An 18,267-nucleotide genomic window follows, 5' to 3' on the forward strand; every position below is an offset into this window, starting at 1 on the left:
CACCCCGCCCCATGGCTCCCCGAGGAACCGCGGCTCTGGCTGCAGGCCCCGCCCATCCGGGGCGGGGCGGCCTTTACCGAGCCCCCCTCCCCACCCGCCCCCCTTTCGCTGCCGCCGGGGCTGGAGCTGCCACCAGAACCAGCGGAGCCGCCCGCAGGTAGGAGCCGTCCGGCAGTGGCGGGGAGCGGCCATCGGGAGCTCGGCCTGTCCTGTGCCTGCCTGGCGTAAGCTTGTCTCTCTCCTCGCCGGTGGCCGTGGTGTGTCTGGGTGAGAAGGAGCTAGGCGGGCTGCGGGTGGCGAGCGCTCACCTCCCTGAGGGGCCGGCGGCAGGTGCCGCAGCGCCCGTCGGTAGCTGGAGTCCCGGTACTGGCTGTCCGCCCGGGAGCTCGCTGGTGTGGGCGCAGGGTGGTGAACACGGCTAGAGCCGCTTAACCGCGGGCCTGAAGGAGCCTGCTGTGGGAGAGAGCTCCTAGGTTACGGTGTCGGCGTCCCTCTTCCCCTGGAGCGCCCCTGTGGCATCTTTTCGGGGTTGAGGGAGGTGATGGTGATAGAGCTCGGTGGGGCCGTCTGCCAGGGCCTCTTCACATGGGTCTGTACAGAAAATTTCCTGGGTTTAGACTGGAGTGGGCAGGTCCTGCCTTCTCCAAATCCTGTCAGGATGCCTGGGATGCAGGAGGGAAGAGGTTTCAAGCAAGGCTGTTCATGGCTAGTGCTGTCTGTTAGGGAAGGGAGTATGGGATCATCCTGCCCATGAGTGATCGAAAGGGAAAAGCCGATGCTGGGTGCTAATGTCCCGGGGTGCTGATGGGGTCAGTTGTGATCTCAGTCAGCTTTTTCTCTGGCGCGCTTGCACAAGACCTTTGATTCAGAGCCCTCGGGTTGTAAAGGTTGAAGAAATACTGAGCTAACCTTCCCTTCTGCTTCTTATTTATGTATTATTTGTTTTAACAAAGCTTTTCAGGAAAGTGACCTTAAGGACTGTTTAATCAATATTCACGCAGTCCTTACGCTAACCAACAGTACACTTGCATGGTTAATTATGAATAGCAACTCAATATGGAAGGGGGGAAGGGTGCGAAAGGTATATCCTAGCACACTGCCTGTTGTGTCTTGCTCAAATGGATAAAACTGCCTACAAGAAGGGGACTTATTCCTGCTGACTTTCTGCCTTTGCATAACAGGGTAAAGAACAGGTAATCATATTTGCTTGACAAACATCTGGCTCCTGTTTTCACTGTTCAAAGTCAAATTATTTTCCTTGTGCCCAGCTGCTGGCATTTTCTGAGCCCAGGTGGTGGAAGTCAGTGCTGTTGTTTCATTTCCCTGTATAAGATTCTCTGTGCTGCAGTTTTTGCCTTTTCAGATGCAGAGCAGGGATGTGTGACTATATGAACACCAGCATTTCCAATTGCTTTTTCTTGGAAGAAATCTCTTGAGCATGGTTTCCTCTCCTCCCCCAGCTGTTTCTGGGCAGCTGAGATTGTGAGGATAAGTGAGAGCAAAGAAGCAGAGGAGGGTCTGTGGAAAATAGGAGAGATGGGCCTAGGCAAGAGTATGAGAAGTATAAACTGTGAGGGTGGGGGTGGGTGGGGTGGGTGCCTGGTAAGGAGGTTGCTCTTGCAGTAGAGGGCTTGGACCAGGATTCAGTGGATGCTCCTCTGTGCCACCGATTGCCTGTGTGATGGCAAGCAACTCACTACCCCTGTTTTCTAAAATGGGAATAATGGTATTTTTTGCTGTCTCAAGAAGACCTATAAAGGTCTCTAGGTGCCTGGGTCCCTGGCCTTGCATTCCCACAGGTGGCAGAGGTTGCACCTGAAGTGCAGGGATGAAGGCAGGATGAGAAGGGTGAAAGGGAAGCAAAGCACATTGGCAACAATTGGAGGGAGAAGGGTGCAGTGGAGGGGAGGAGGGAGGAGAGGTATAGAAGACTGATGAAGCTTGAAAAGCCATTAAAGGAGCTGTTAAAGCAGCTTGCATGGGGTTTAATGCAGATTTTTAATGTTGAGGTTGCCTCTGGATGGTCATGCCTGCAAGGGAGAAATGCCTACTAGAGCAGCATCCGCTGTGAGAGTGCTGTTTGCTTAGTCGAGAAGTGTTTGCCTTTGGCAGGCATGCAGCCCTGCCTCCCTCAGGGAGGGCTGCTTCTCTGTGCAGGACCGGAGGGAAGCCTGTGCTCCAGCTTGCCTGCTCCACAGTCAAGCAGGGGCCTCCTCCCCAGCAGCCAGCAGTTGCTGAGCTGTGCTCCTGTGTGGAGCAGGGTATGTTTGGCAGGTCTGGTGGGACAGGAGGCAGAAGTGCTCCCTGGTGCCACTAGGGAGAGGTCTGACTGCGTCTCCCATGAGGAGCACTGGGAAGGGACTGCCTGCTGCCAGTCTGCTGCAATGGTGGAGGGAGCACCTGGATTCCTCTTTTGATTTCCAGAGTGGGGCAGATCCAGGTACTTGGGGAAAGAAGTTCTGCCCTCCCAGTCTTATTTCCTGCTCCCCGTGCCAAACTGCTGGGATTGGTAGCGGTGGCTGCCTGGGCAAGAGGACATTTTTGTTACCACAGGGCTGTTACCAGGTCCTGCACTTGGGCCGCAACAAACCCATGGAACTCTGCAGGCTTGGGGAAGAGTGGCTGGTAGGCTGCCCAAAGGAAAGGGACCTGGGGGTGCTGATAGACAGAGCTGAACATGAGCTAGCTTATGCCCAGGCAGCCAAGAAGGCCAACAGCATCCTGGCCTGTATCAGAAGCAGTGTGGTCAGTAGGAGTGGAGCAGTGTAGTGATCATCACTGTACTCAGCACTGGTGATGCTGCACCTCAAATCCTGTGTTCAGTTCTGGGCCTCTCACTGCAAGAGAGACATTGAGGTGCTGGAGTGGATCCAGAGAAGGATTATGAAGCTGGTGAGGGATCTGGAGCACAAGCCTGATGAGGAATGGCTGAGGGAACTGGGGGCTTTAGTCTGGAGAAGGCTCAAGAGGGGACCTGATTGCTAACTACGACTACCTGGAAAGGAGGATGTAGTGAGATGGAGTCGGTCTCTCCTCCCACATAACAAGTAACAGAACAAGAGGTAACAGCCTCAAGCTGCTCCAGGGGAGATTTAGGCTGGATCTTACGAACAGTTTCTTCACCAAAAGGGTGGTCAGGCATTGGAACAGGCTGCCCAGGGCAGTGGTGGTGTCAGTGTCCCTGGAAGTGTTTGTAAGTGTGTAGACAAGGCCTTTAGTGACAGGGCTTAGTGGTGGACTTAGCAGTCCTTGGGTAATGTTGGACTTGATGTCAGGGAGAGTCTCCCCAGTGTGGTCTTGGCCCAGATGAATATTCTTAGAAGTGGTTTAATGCTGTCTCTTGCAGCACAGAGAAGTCTGTCTGAAAACATTTCAAAAGACAGCAGAAATTTTAAGCTCTCTGGATTTGATGGAGATTCTGGTCAGAGCCAGCTTGCAGGCTTGACCCCTGTTTAATGGGTGGAAGCTGTTCTCTGGTCCCCTCTGTCAATTGTGTTTGCAACAGGTTTGCATGAAGTGAAATGCTGTGTGGCACCTTCCTCTTGTAACTCACCTGGGTACCCTGCAAACAGCAATTTACGGTTACAGCAGCCTGGAGTACCAGTAAATAAAGGTAACTAATTCTTGCAAATGAGGGATGCTGGCATGGCAGTGAGGAACACCACAGAAACGCCTGTGTATGGTTGCTTACCTTGTACTTGCCTCGGGGCAAATGACTTCCACAGGTCTAAGCAAAGCCAAAAGACTGACATGGTAGTTTATACCCTTGACACCGTCTATGCTGGGCTTTGCTGATTAATACTAAGGAAGGGGGACCTCAGTTTGCCATGTGACTGAAGAGGCTGGTGAGGGAAAACTGTCCTGACAAAGCTCCATGTGCTGTGCCATGGTTTCTTAAAGCTCACAGGCCTTGGGTTTTCCCTGTGACTGATAAGCACAGACTGCTTGGTATTTACACTTCTGCTGGTGTAAATGCCAGTGGTGCTGACTCGTGTAGCTGAAGGAAATGCTGCTTTGGGGACAGTGCACATCTCTTAAAAAATGTAGAGCTGAAAAGTGCAGTGAAGATAAGAGCTTGTGTTTCCAAGTGGTGGATAAAAGAGGGGTAGAAGAGGCAGGAGAAGTGAAAGATGAGATGAACAGGTGGGAAGAGCCCTGCTTACGTGGCCTGGGAAGCTCTGTAGCTTGAGTATGCGTTTTGTGTTTGTTGGGAAGAAACAAGGCAAGGTAGCAAAGGGAGTGAGACCTGGAGCTGTTCTGGCATTCTAGGGCATGCACTCTCGTCAAAAAACTACAGGAGGAGGAGACAATATAACCAGGAATAACTGCTCTGTGCAGTGTGCTATTCTGAGCTTAGTCTGTCTTTCCTTACCTTCAAAGCTGTCTGTAAGTCAGCATGACATACCTGTCTCTTTCTTCACCAGGTTTCACTTCCCTGTGGTGTGTCCTTCACCACTCCCTACGCTTACATTGTTTTCCTGATAATGGGACAAACCTTTCAGCAGGCTTCCTACCTTCTTCCGTTGTAATGTGCGTCTTTGTTTTGCTTGCTCATGCACATTAGAAATGCTTGATGGCATTCATGTTTTTTGGAAATAAAACACCTCCGCAGACCCTATCAATCTGTTAATACGATGTCGGCATCACTGTACCTTATGGGAGGAGGAAACACCCATTCTGCTTGCTGCTGGTTCAGGCAGCAGTTATTAGATTGGGTGGTGCATGTGGAGGATGATTACTGGACAGCCTGTCTGCATGGTGCCTCAGATTTTGTTGGCTTTACCACAACATCAGCCTGCATTTGTGTACTACTTGCAGGGCAAGGAGATGTTTTCAGGAGACTGTTTCCTCACAGCATAGCTGAGGCAGGGAGAGCTTTGCTGTCGTTTGGTTTATAATGAAATAAATAACCCTCATTATTTTCTAGCAGCTCTTCACTTTGGGGTTCAGCTGAGACTTTGGGCAAAGTGCCATTCTCACAAGCATCCCAGACTAAAGGGCTAGCTAATCATTCAAGTTAAAAATGCACCCTTGTGGTGATGGTGTGGAATTGTGAGGTTGAGTCTGCATTGAGACTCTGCTACAGGCTTCCCTTGCATCTCAGGAGAGCTCTGGCTAGAGTGGCCCCAGTCTTGAGTACCTCTGCTCTTGGAGAGGGTGTAAGGCATCTGCCTGGGAACAAGGGCTGTGCAACATGCTTGCACTGTGAGGATTTGCTAGGGACTGGTTCCACCTGTCTCTTGCAGCTCCTGAGGTCGTTGGGGGCTGAATCTTGCAGTGGGCACTCCCAACAGAATGGAGTCCTTAGGGCAAACAGACACACGGCACCTGCAAATGCTCCTCAGCTCACTGTCAGTCTTGCTTTAAGCTGTGTATGTATGTGCCCAGATGGTTTCACTGCCCGCTGACCCAGCTCCTTCTGTCTAGGCTGGGTATGTAATTCTGCCTTACCTGTCTCCTGCCTCTGCCTTCTTTGCCTATTGCAGGCTGAGGGCCATGACTGCCCAAGCCCTGCTCGTGGTATGAGTGGGACCTCGTGGAAGTCAGCATGGGCCAGTGTAGTTGCACTGTAGTTGTAGTTGTAGACTGCATCACTATCAAAGCTTGCAAAACATCCCTTTGGTCCTAAAGTGGCAAATTATTTTATAACAAAGTCATCTTTTTATGGCAAATTAATGTTTCTTTTATAACATCCAGGAGCCTAGGGCAGGATGTGCCTGGTCTGTACAATGCCAAATGTGAAAGGGCAGACAGCCCAGAAGATTTTACAGTTGACATCTTTGGCTGTAACACAGCAGCTCAATGCTGTTTCCTAAGTGGCCTGTAAGTACAATGTGGAGGAGCAGGAAGCAGGATACCAAAGGCACTCTTTGAATGACAGTAGAGTGCAGAGGGATGATGCTGGAGTATCTCTGGGTAGGCCATGCTGTTGGTCTCATGGTCTTCTTGCCAAGTCACTCAGGCTGAATATGTAGAATCATAGAATGGTTTGGGTTGGAGGGTACCTTCAAAGGTCATCTAATCCAAACTCTCTGCAATGAGCAGGGACATTTGCAACTAGATCAGGTTGTCCAGAACCACATCCAGCTTGGCCTTGGATGTCTTCAGGGATGGCACATCCAACACCTCTCGGGGCAACCTCTGCCAGTGTTTTGCCACCTTCATCAGGTGATGGTATGGGCAAGCAGATGCTAATGCAGCCTAATCTGTCACCATTTTTTGGTGACTAGAAGGCTCCATATTTTTTTTTTTTTGGTACACTTCCCCCGTCTCCATTAGGTTTGTGTTGGCCCGAACATTTCCTTAGTACGCTGAATGTATTTACGGTGTGTGAAATGAGACAAGAAATATGTACGGATGTTTTTATGGGTGGAAGCATTGCCTCTCAAAGTTGTTGCAGGATTACTGAAGCATTTCCTGCTTCCTCCATGCACAACCCAGAGATGTGTTTACCTTTTCCCATTCCTCTGTTATGTAAATGAATGAAAATGGCATTTCTGTGCACCCTTGAGATGGTAAGTGGGTACCTGGAACAAGCAGAGCATCATACCCTGCTGAGGTACAGGATCGCTTCTTTTCCTGTTACCCCATTGTTTTGTTTTCCTGTTATTACTTACAAGTCTTTGGTATGCCTTGTCTCTCTCATTGTGCACTTAGACTGGGAACATTGAGATAAACCTGAAAATACTCTGCTTTGTTATGTTGGCATTTGTGACTTGTGGGTGGCAGGTTGTGTAATGTGCTGGTTTGTATCTGCTCAGTTACAGTGGTTAGGTATCAAGTGACTGTGGTTATTTTTGCTTTTAAATGCAACAGAGAGCTAGAGTGGGCTCCTCCGAAAGACAAATTGCGTTTGTTCCCCTTTCATTGTTGCTGGCTGTCAGTGATCCTTAATGACTTGCCATTAGTTTTGGACAACGTCCTGCTTCTCCCAGTGCTTCTGGCTCTGTACCTATTCTCTGAAATGACACAATGGCTTCACACTGTGGAATGCAAGAGCATAGCTCTGGCTTATTATGCAGCTAGTGTATGGGCCCTTGAAATGCATGTTGGAGTCTTAAAAAAGACGTATGATGCCGTTAATGCCCTCTACATTTATGTTCTTTGGTGAAAGCAACTTCAGGAAGAACCTGTACCTTTGCTTGGCAGATGAAATTAAGATGCCATCATTAAATGAACCTTGAGCAAGCGGCAGTACATGTTTGGTGAGCTGCCTGCTGTAATTGAAGTGCGTACATTAGAGGAATGGGAGCTTAATTGGTTGAGGGGGTGTAGTGGGGCAATGGTAATAAAAGCAGAGCAAACAGTAGACACAGTCTGAACAGATGTAGAGATAAAAATGGGACTAGAGATAAGGGAATAAGCCCGTATTAAAAGAAATTCTCGAGACACACCCTGTGGCAGTGCTAATGTGAAACCCTTTACAGTTCTGCACCCTGACCCATGATAACTGGCAGCAGGAGTGAACCTCGATGGGTTTTTTTGCAATGCTGGGGTGAGACCATGAGTTAAGAGGGACCAGAAAGCCAGTGCTAGATTTTGGGAAGGTGGGCTGTCTCTAGCTGTGGTCAGCTATGAATCTGAAAATGTATTTTTATTAGCCTTGGGGATCCATTGCACCACAAAGACTTTCTGCCACTGAAGGCTTACTGAGCAAGCCTTAAAAATGGAAGACAAATGGGTCTGTGCAATTACCAACTGCCTTCTGGGCACAGTGGGTTTATGTGGGAAAACATGGGCCAGCAAAAATAGCTGTTGTTGGCAGCCGGAGTTGACTGCTCAGATTGGCATCACTGGTCATGACAGCAATGCAGAGCAGAGCTGTGGAGAGGAAGGCTGGCTTTATGTCATCCCTGTGGAGCAATTAGCTGTCAAAGAAATTGTTTCTGTGTTTCCCACAGAGAATTAGGTTATTTTTCCTATAGCTCGCAGCATTTTATTTTGGTTAAACTGCTCTGGTGCTGCAGGCGAAGCTGTCATTTGGGTTCCTCGTGCTCTTGTTCCTGTCTGCTGTTAAGAGGTGCTGGTCTTAGCATGCACGGAGGCCTCCCAGCTTGAAGATGAGAACAACAGAATCACCCCTGAAGAGAACAGGTTAATCTGAAGGAAACTGCTGAGAATGATGTCCACTGAGCACTAGTGCAAAAGTAGGCAGGTTTGCATGTGGTAGGGGTTGCTCCTTTGGAAGGAAGTGAGGTTACATGTAACTTTGTTCTTGGCACTCCAGTAACACAGGAGGGAGTAAATGAGAAATGTGCAGGAGCCGAGTCCTGAGTTTAAACCTTCCTCTGCCCACGTGGGTATGTTGAAACATCTTCAAGCACGTGTGGGATATGTCAATGGACACCATTGGAAGGTGTTGCTATTTGGGGACATGGGGGAAAGGGACCTTTCTCTCCTTCTCTTGGTATTTCATCCACTAGATGCAGGCAGTTCGCTCTTCCTGTGTGGGCTGCCGGGGGCCAGCAACACTGCTGGTCCAGCCATTGCTCCTCTGCTCTCCTCCAAGGGTATGCCAGAGAGTCCTTGCACATGCTGTCCTGCGCCCATTCTACGTGGAGCCTGTGGGAGGAGAGTGCGTAGTGGCAACATACTTTCCTAGTCAGTTCTTGTTGTGCTGTGAGAGGCAGGTTTACCTAGGGCTCAGCAGCCCATAAAGCTGGCTGGCTGGCCTGATGTGAAGTGCCTGTTTTCCAATACATCCCAGCGCTGGCTGCACTGAGCTCTGGTGAAAACCTGGCCCCACACAGGTCACTGTTGTACTCCCTGGGAGTGCTGTCCTTCCTCTTTGGTGTGAGCCCAGCCGTGCTGAGAGGTGTGCAGGGGATGTGTTCTCTAGGTGTTTCTTTTTAACCAGCTGAGATGAATGCGTTTCTCTGAACTATAGACCCGGCTTCCCAGCGGGGTGCTGAGCTCTGCCATAGTCATTCATTTAATATGCAGTGATTTTGGATGTCATTTTCTGTTAGTGGTCAATAGAAGGGGACTCTGTACGGCACAGTGAATATTAAACCCAGGGCTGTTTTCCAAGGGAGTGAGTCTGCCCCTGCTCTCCAGCAGAGAGTAATGGTTATCTGGACAGCATTTTTACATTTCTCTACCTCATCCTGGTCTGGAATCTCCCTCTCTGTGTGCTGACTTGCTGCTCTGCCTGCGGGAAAAGCCCCATAAAAGTCCTGTGCTACCTTTCTCTCTTCATGACAGACAATGATGAAATAGCTTGCAGAGGCTGCTGTTTCTTGTCTGGGAGGCATGCTGGAACATGGAGGAGCTGTGGCATCTGGTTAATGAAGACAAGCATAACGGCTAGTATTTGCTTTTATTGTGTAAATGAATCCTTTGTACCTTTCCAAAGGGGAAGGATAAATCATAAGATCTGCCATCCCCTGACCTGAAAGAATTGTGTTACCTTGGCTTAGTCCATCCACCACAGAGAAAGGTGTGTTGAGCACTGGTTAGCAGCAATTACGTTGCAGAGGAAACACGGGCTGTTACCGGAGGTGACCTGTCCACTTCCTTTCAGCCAGGACAGGAATGAGGAACTTGGCTATGGCTACAGCTGCCTTGTGTACTGGCATCTGGGGACTGTGCTGCCAGGGACACAGCACCTGCTCCAGGGCATTTCTGGTACAGGTCTCCCAGTACCAGAACAACAGTAACACCGGCTAAGGGATGCTGCTGCATGTTAATGGGCTGCATAAATGCAGGGGCAGCACTTTGCAGAATAATTGCAACTGCTACAACAGGGGCTGTGTGGGGAACAGACCTATGAAATGCTTTGTGTCTCCTGTGCAGGAGAAAACAGAGATGAGATGAGTCCACCCTCAGTGATAATTTTCTCTGATCTGTTACACTGTGCTAACAATCTGGATTCGTGTCAGAGCTGACTGCCTTTTAAATTGATGTACTTAATACTTAAAGCATTTCATGCTCCCTGTCTGCAGTTCTCTGTGCTCCCAAGTCAGGGAGGAGACCTCACCTGATTGCTTTTTTGTCTTTTAATATTTGCAGTTCAGCCTCGCTTGTGGCTATCTGTATGGATGGTACCAAACCGTGGCCTCATGGTTTTGTGCAAGTGTGGTGTGGCTCAGGGTACTGCAAGGGTGTTCTTCTGTGTGCCTGCCAGGTGATGTACAGGGAAGACCTGTAGGGGCAAGCCTGATGTTGCCATATCTTTTGAAGGGTCTGGGGAGTCTCACCTGGTCTCTGCCTCTGTGGGACCCAAGCAGTGTTAGGCCAGCGTTGCCTTTGCAGCCCATGGCTGTCTTGTGGGAGTGGTGAGCTGGGGAGTTGGCTGTGGCACAGTGAGGATGCTCACTCTTTTCTGTGGGTAATCGCAGAGGGGAGAGAGCAGGGTAACAGCCCAGAGAGACCATGGTTCCTGTGCTGCAGATACAGGAAGGCCAGGAGAGCTGAGAGGAGGACAACTTCTTATCTTCTCTGGAGCAAATGGAAGAGTTACTGCTTTAAGGACCTGGATGAGACAACTGAGCTGCAAATACAAGCAGGCTGTAGTGAAAGGCCATCATGCCTGAGCTGCCTTAGCACCCCAGGGTGCCTCACTGTCCTGTGTGGGACCACAGTGACCCCAGGGAATGCCTGCCCTACAGCAGGCTGTAGGAGAGAGGAGGCTGCAGAATGCAGGGATGCAGGTGCTGCTGCTGTGATGAAACTAAAGCAGGTGCTGGAGCCTTGAGCCTCATGTTGTTTGCTCTCTATGTTTCTTGGCTATGCCAGTGCCTGGAAGAACACTTACAGAGGAGGACAGAGCATGAGGAAATATTTCATCTGTTGTCAAAGAACTGTCAGGGAGGCACAGCACAGCAACACAGCAGCATTTCTGAATTGCACATGTCACAGGAACAGCCGCCGCATCTCAGGTGCTCACTGAGTACGATTTTGCCTGGAGGACAAATGCTTCCTCAGGAGGTGGTGTATGCAGCATCTCTAGCCCCATGCAGGATTTCACAGTGCCTACATGTCAAGAGCTGATCCTGTTTCAATGCCTTGTCCTGATAGTGCTTTGGGTGCTGGCACTTGAGCTTGGCTCTGCTCTGGATGCGGCCAAAAGCTATTTTTAGCTGACTGCTGCAACCGGGATGGGAGCAGATCACGTGCTTTCTGGACATGAGGAAACGGCACGTGCATCCTTCTCTCTTCATGCTGCAAGCTTTGCTGAGACAGCGTGTATGGAATCGGTAATGATCCTGGGAAGGAGGCTGCTTTGCCTTATGCCTATGGAAAGTAGCAGGGAATTAGTGCTGCAGATCTTGCAGTGTCACCTTGTGCAAAATGCTGGAGAAAAATACTTAGAAAGCCACTCAAATTCTGTAGGTGTGTCTGAAAAGTCTCCCCCTTCACAACTCTAGGCTCTCTGTGCCTTGGTTTTTATGCACAACGTGGATGATTCTGCCAGTGTGCAGCAGCTTAACCCCTTATGGCAGTAATGACAATATGGAATATTTACAGCGCCTGCTGCCAGGCTGTTAGAAGCTTGGTCTTGGAATGCTTCAGCACCTGTGGATGCATGGATGCTCTTCCTGCTTTCAAAGTGGTGTGTGTGTGAGATGGGTGGGTAACTCTGCCCTCTTGTTTTTACTTTGTTCTTTGTTTCTAGCAGGTATGGATGGCAAGAAATACAGCGTGTGGATGTTTTTACCTCTTGTGTTTACTGTGTTTACATCAGCTGGATTATGGATAGTGTAAGTTATCTTCTGCTGGTAATTTGAGAGAGCAAGTGAGGCTGGGGCAGTTGGAAGTACTGCTGTGGTGTGGGCTGCATATGGACAGTTTTTTGGGGATGCTCTGTCCTTGAGTTACTGTGGGTTGGGAAGGCACATGGCAGGGGCAGGGACTAGTCTGTACCAGTTCATGGCCTGGAGGATCATATTTTTGTTGCTGAGTTTCTGTGCTCCCCAGGCCAAGATTCTGACCTTGCCTTCTTCCTGGCCCATGTTACTGGTGGGAGCTGCTTGAAAAGAGACAGACAAAAATGCAAAAATCCCCTTTCATCATGCTGTCTTTAAATGACCAAGCAAAGCTCATGGAGAAGCACTTAGGCCCTGCTTTGGGGTGCAGACTCAAAATCTGCAACATCCAGCACTGCAGTGGCAACCTGCTGGTGTCTTAATGCTGACACCTCACTTTCTCACTTACACTTTGTACAGAAATGCCCATGAGACATGCATTTCCCTGAGGTGGAGTCTCTCCAAGCATGAAGGCAGACCACTGCAGCATGAATTTGGGAGTGATAAATGTGCAATCAGCAGCTGTGCTCAGCTTGAGAAGCAGCTATATTGTAGGATATGGCTTTGGCTGTCTTGTGGATGTTATTTTTCAGCATCAGGGGCAACTTAAGCCATTTATCTGACCTCTGTTGCTTGTTGTTCTTCTCGTCCCATCCCATCTGTATTAAACCAGCTTTTTCCTGAGGCACCAAGGTAAACCAGATGGATCAAATTCTTCAGATTAAAAATGAAAACATTCACCTGGTTGGTTATTTTTAAGGCAGCTCAGTTCAATGACCCTGTTTGTCTACCTGACCATGCAAAACATGCAAGACAAAGAAAGGTGCATAGTTAGGCTGGGAAGTGAGCAAAACTGCCTGCTTGAACAGAGAGGAACACAGGCTGCCTCCACCTGGTCCTGCCAGTGGACTTCGAGACACTTAATATATTGTTTGAGGGATATTTGGAATTGAAGCCAGGATGAAGCCACTGTTTTCATCTTTTGTTATGTTTTTTTTTTTTCCCTTTTTTTTCACAGGTACTTTATAGCAGTGGAGGATAACAAAATTATCCCACTAAGTGTACCAGATAGGTAAGAACTGGTTGTGGACTTTTACATTCAATCACTTGTTTCTTTAGGGTAATAAACCAGTGAAAGCTAGATGGCAAAGAAAATCTTGACTCTTTGTTCCTATGCATTTATCTTTCTTAGGACACCCGGTTCCAAAAGACCACCTTATATAAGGTAAGTGGATGATTTTTCTTCCAATTACTGTTCTGACTAATGGTTGTTATTTATGTCTTTGCCATCCTAGAGTTACCATGACACACTTTGTATTTCCCAAGTATTGCAGGTGATGCACCTCCTGCAAGCTGCGTGTTTAGCCAAGTCATGAACATGGCGGCATTTCTAGGTAGGAACCACCATGGAGATGTCTCTTTCTCTTTCATCATTTGTTTTAAGAAGTCACTGAAACATAAGTGATACCCCATACATGTTGTTCTTGATGGTGTGAAATAATTTAAACTGCGATTACCACTGATTAAGATGGTATTATTTTTGTCTTCTTTTGTAGAAAGGCAGAATGAAGCTGGATGCATTTGTACTTTATTGGTTTATGATTTATTCTCATGTTTTTAATTGTCTCGTCTTGGTCTTGAATCTGTGTTTTTCATTGTATGGTGGGGCTTTGTTGTATGCTGTAAATGTGAGACAATTGTGTGGGAATATCAACAAATGAGGTAACTGATTATGCAAAACAGCATCCATACTGAATACTCACCCCTTCCTAAATTCTATTACTAAATCTGTGAAAGTTCACTGACATTTTCCAGCAGTGGAAGTGAGAGGGAAACACCATAAGGACAAGAAATATCTGACTAGTACTTGAAAAAAGTTGTGGTTTTGGTTCTTAAAACTGTTTGCTACCTTCACCTGTACATATTTTGAGCAAATTATCCCAAACTTAAATGGCAAATAACTCATTTAATGATTTGCTCTTCTTTAGTAGTACTTGCTTTTATCTTTTCCTGTATGGGGTGATTTACAGTTTGCTCTGAGCTATTGTGTCAAAGTACGGATTCCACCCTTGCTGCCCGTGAAAGGCACAGTGTTTCTTTTCAGAAACCTGGGAAATTCAGTTGAGTTGAGCTTTGAAATTAATCCAGACCTTGTACGTGCACTAGTAAGATACTTTACCAGTCTTAATCTGACATAATGAAAATGAGGCTTCAGACGTAAAACCTGGTAAAATGTTTAATCATGAACTTTTACATGAATTTTCTTGCTTCAAGAGTGGACTTTTGGCATCCTTACACCTTGTTTCTGTGTATGGCTTTGTTTCAAGCTTAGATCCTGATGTACATATTGAGCCAGGGTCTCAATTAGTAGAAGTAATTCTGGCTTCAGTTTGTGCTAAGGCCAGGTCTTGCACACGTCTTATTTGTGTGACTGACACCCAGTGCAATGTGATTACCATGATATGATTTAAACTTCTGACCCCCAAACCATTTAAAACAACATGTGCATAGCATGCTGCTTCTTACGTTAATGTGGCTGCTTGACAGCAGTAAGTACATGCCTGCCTTTGCAGCTGCTTCTAGGTAAGGCCCCATTTCTGCAGACCACTCTATTCATGCAGCCTTTGTGGACCTGCACGAAGTGACAGCAAGTCCAAGTGTGTTATGAAAAGTCAGGAATTGGCTTGATGATCACTCAACATGTGCATTGTGTGGACATGAGGATAGCAGTCATGAGTGTGAGGAGAGCAGCTGGTATGAAGAAGGGCAGGCAAACCGAAGACATTCAGCTTTATGAAGCTAAGCTGTACTGTACAGTTTTGTTGCTGCTTCTTCCCATGACAAGAAGAAATGTAACCAGGGAACCTCCAGACTGCAAATGTGTTGCGGGAGACTTGGTGGTAGGTGGCTACCTCGGCCACAGTGATCAAGAAATGGTTGAATTCAAAGTCTTTGTTGTAACGAGAAAAAGGACAGCAGAATTGCAACACTGGATTTCAAGAAAGCAAACTTTATTCAGGGAGCTGTTTAGAAGAGTACCCTGGGAATCTGCTTTTGAGGGCTTAGGAGTCCATCAGTGCTGGTCAGTTTTTAAGAAACACCCTTTAGAAGCACAGGAGCATGCAATCCCAATGTGTCATAAGTTAAACAAGTGGGGCAGAAGACCAGCTTTGCTGAACAGGGAACTCCTCGTGGTGCATAAGAGGAAAAAGAAATCTCTGAAACCTCTGGAGGCAAGGTCAGGCTTTGCAGGAAGGATTACAGAGCTGTAGTTCATATATGCAGGGGGAAGACACAAAAGGCCAAAACTCAGAGTTGAAACTGGCCAATGATGTGTCAGGCAAGAAGAAGGGCTTCTTAAAGTATGTTAATAGCAAGAGGTCTAAAGAAAACGTGGGACTGATAGTTGTTGAAGATGGTCACCTGACTAATAGAGATTAAGATAAAGCAGAGGCATTCAGTGTTTTGTTTTGTTTGGGTTTTTTTTTGCCTCAGTCTTTAATAATACTGATGGACCATGGGCTGTACTGTCCCCTGAGTCAGTACAGGAATGGTGACTCTCCATTTGTGGACACTAGGATTGTAATGGACTAGCTGTATCAGCTGAATGTTCACAAGTCCATGGGGCCTGATTGGATTCGCACAGGCAATTTACAATATGACCTGCATGCTGTCTGCTTGAGCATAAGCATAAGAAGGTGTTTGGCAGCAACCAGCAAATTTCCATGTTCATCTATATTGCTTTTTAGTGGTCTGGTTTGAATCCGATATGAAGGCCAACTGATTGCCTGGCTTTCTGTGTTGTTCCATTCAGCATTCCTTAGGGAGGGCAAGAATATACGATGTGAATATGTCCTGGGGTTATATCATGTCATATCATGTATCATATAACTTATCAGAGCGCTTGGGCTAATTATAAGCTTGGAAGGACTGCTCTTCCAGTTTTCCCGGAACATTAGTGCCATATTTTGGCTTATGTTCATGGCACCAGGGACACAGTCCAGAAGAGGAGAAGAGGCAGTGGGCATTTTGGGAAAACCTGCAGAAATATGTGTGTGTTGTCCATACGTTTTCTAATGAAAGTGGAGTTTGATGTACCTCCCACAAGAGAGCTCATGAGTGGAGGGAAACAAGCCCAGCTGCTGTGATGTGGCTGCATGGTATGTATGTGATAGCCTATGTGCTGGGAACTCCACAAGCAAATAGGAAGGTGGTGTTCTTTCCCCCGGAAAATTTGCAACCCAGGTCCTAGACAAAAAATATCATGAGAAAAGGAAACATGGGAGCTTGGTGTAACTGGATTACAAGAGCAATTCTTCCTGTGCTTAGTCTCATCCATGACTAAGCAGGAGAGGGCCATGCAAGAGGCACTGTTAGCTAGCCTGCAGTGAGCTCTGCCCCCTGGGTGGGAAGCGGGTTGAGGGGTTTTTGAATCCCCAGCCAGGTGGTTATTGCTGCATGTTCTACCTAATGACACGCCTTGCATTCTGTTTCCTTCTCAGTACTTGTTTTGGCTATCCTGCGCTTCATTCAGCTGAAGCCAAAGGTGCTAAACCCTTGGCTGAATGTCGGCGGCCTGGTGGCGTTATGCTCGGCCTCTTTTGGGATGACCCTGCTCGGCAACTTCCAGGTACTCCACTCCAGGCTTGGGCTGCTGTGTCCGTACTGTGAAGTTCCTTTTGCTGTGAGGATCTGCCTTTCTAGCTAATCTGCTTAGGCCTTTGAAGTACCAGTGATGTGAGCTCAGGAGATCACGTGTCTGGCTGTGCTGCAGCCCTTCTTGTAGCTGCTCTGCCATCTCTTTCTGCTGCTTATGTGGCTCCAGTAGCATGCTGAGATGAAGGGCCACAATCGTTTTTCACATGTTAACTGTCAGGATTTGCATCAGCATGCTTGCACTTGACCTGCCAAAAGCCAGAGCAGAGAACCTATTCAATTTCTTGAGCCCTGGGGGTTGGCACAGATGGTCCTGGGTAAAAAGATTGAGCTGGAAGTTTATGTATGCATCTGTGCGAATAGGCACCCAGGTGCTGGTACAGGGGGAATAGTTGTGTGTCCTTTCTCTGAAATACGTTGTTTAAATCTACCTCTTGCTTGTCCTCAGACTGGCCACGAGAGGGACTTTCACTAATGTGGGAGGTGCCTGAATGCCGTATCTCCGATTCTCGATCGAGCAGATCAGTGTTATACAAACAGACAAGCTGCCAGTGCCACAGCATTGCTCTGTAGGGTTGGGTGTCCACTGTGATCATGGGTGTCTGTTAGTTCTGCAGTGAAAATCAAGGCAGTGGCACTTGGATTTCCCCATCCCTTTGCTGTCTTTGATGCTCTGCCTCTTTCATTACATGCAAGTAATGACCCCCAGTAATGGCAGGAACAGAGATAGGTCAGTGTAGGCTGTCTTCTTTCCTGGGTTTGCAGGCAAGGAGTTGTTTTTCTTGCTAGTACAGAAAAGGTACTTGTTTTGTGGGGGGTGAGTACCTGTTTGGGTCGTGGAGCAATTGCAGGAAGTTTTTGTCCTTTACAGCCATCATCTTTTTGTTTGGTTGCTTCTTTTTTTGACTGAGGTGTGAGGTAATTTGACTGTTTTGGACCAGATTTTCCTAACTCCACAGCACAAGTCTTGTTTTTTAACAAGAGCTTCCCAGCTAATAGCATGAGGCTTTTGTAACAGCTTTGTCCAAATGTGGGAAGAGTATTTCTAGTACAAGGCAGGCACTAGAAAGCAGTTTCAACTTCTCCTTCCTTTTTCACTCCTCACAGCAAATTATTGTTATTTAGAAGTGAGCACTTTGAATCATAGAATCATAGAATAGTTAGGGTTGGAAAGGACCTCAAGATCATCTAGTTCCAACCCCCCTGCCATGGACAGGGACACCCCTCACTAAACCATCCCATATAAGGCTTCATCCAACCTGGCCTTGAACACCGCCAGGGATGGAGCACTCACAACCTCCCTGGGCAACCGATTCCAGTGTCTCACCACCCTAACAGGAAAGAATTTCCTCCTTATATCCAATTTAAACTTCCCCTGTTTAAGTTTTAACCCATTACCCCTTGTCCTGTCACTACAGTCCCTGACAAAGAGTCCCTCCCCAGCATCCCTATAGGCCCCCTTCAGATACTGGAAGGCTGCTATGAGGTCCCCACGCAGCCTTCTCTTCTCCAGGCTGAACAGCCCCAACTTCCTCAGCCTGTCTTCATACGGGAGGTGCTCCAGTCCCCTGATCATCCTCGTGGCCCTCCTCTGGACTTGTTCCAACAGTTCCATGTCCTTCTTATGTTGAGGACACCAGAACTGCACACAATACTCCAGGTGAGGTCTCACAAGAGCAGAGTAGAGGGGCAGGATCACCTCCTTCGACCTGCTGGTCACGCTCCTTTTGATGCAGCCCAGGATACGGTTGGCTTTCTGGGCTGTGAGCGCACACTGCCGGCTCATGTTCATTTTCTCATCGACCAGCACCCCCAAGTCCTTCTCCGCAGGGCTGCTCTGAATCTCTTCTTTGCCCAATCTGTA

The 18,267-nt window shown here is 47.9% G+C and overlaps 1 protein-coding gene across 4 annotated transcripts in view; it reads left to right on the forward strand.

Annotated features, from left to right (window-relative positions):
* Nucleotides 1–18,267, forward strand: part of TMEM150C (transmembrane protein 150C) — a 25,285-nt gene continuing 7,018 nt past the window's right edge. Inside the window, exons 1-6 of one of the 4 annotated variants that reach the window (XM_065689495.1) lie at nucleotides 1–224; nucleotides 11,618–11,702; nucleotides 12,766–12,819; nucleotides 12,940–12,972; nucleotides 13,074–13,141; nucleotides 16,250–16,377. In XM_065689495.1, the coding sequence (XP_065545567.1) occupies nucleotides 11,623–11,702; nucleotides 12,766–12,819; nucleotides 12,940–12,972; nucleotides 13,074–13,141; nucleotides 16,250–16,377 (363 nt within the window). In that variant the 5' untranslated portion in view covers nucleotides 1–224; nucleotides 11,618–11,622. The remainder of the gene's footprint in view (nucleotides 225–11,617; nucleotides 11,703–12,765; nucleotides 12,820–12,939; nucleotides 12,973–13,073; nucleotides 13,142–16,249; nucleotides 16,378–18,267) is intronic. The other 3 variants (XM_065689505.1, XM_065689478.1, XM_065689487.1) reach the window with 3 other exon arrangements.

This window comes from Lathamus discolor, chromosome 1 (assembly GCF_037157495.1).
Source record: "Lathamus discolor isolate bLatDis1 chromosome 1, bLatDis1.hap1, whole genome shotgun sequence".
NCBI lineage: Eukaryota > Metazoa > Chordata > Aves > Psittaciformes > Psittacidae > Lathamus > Lathamus discolor.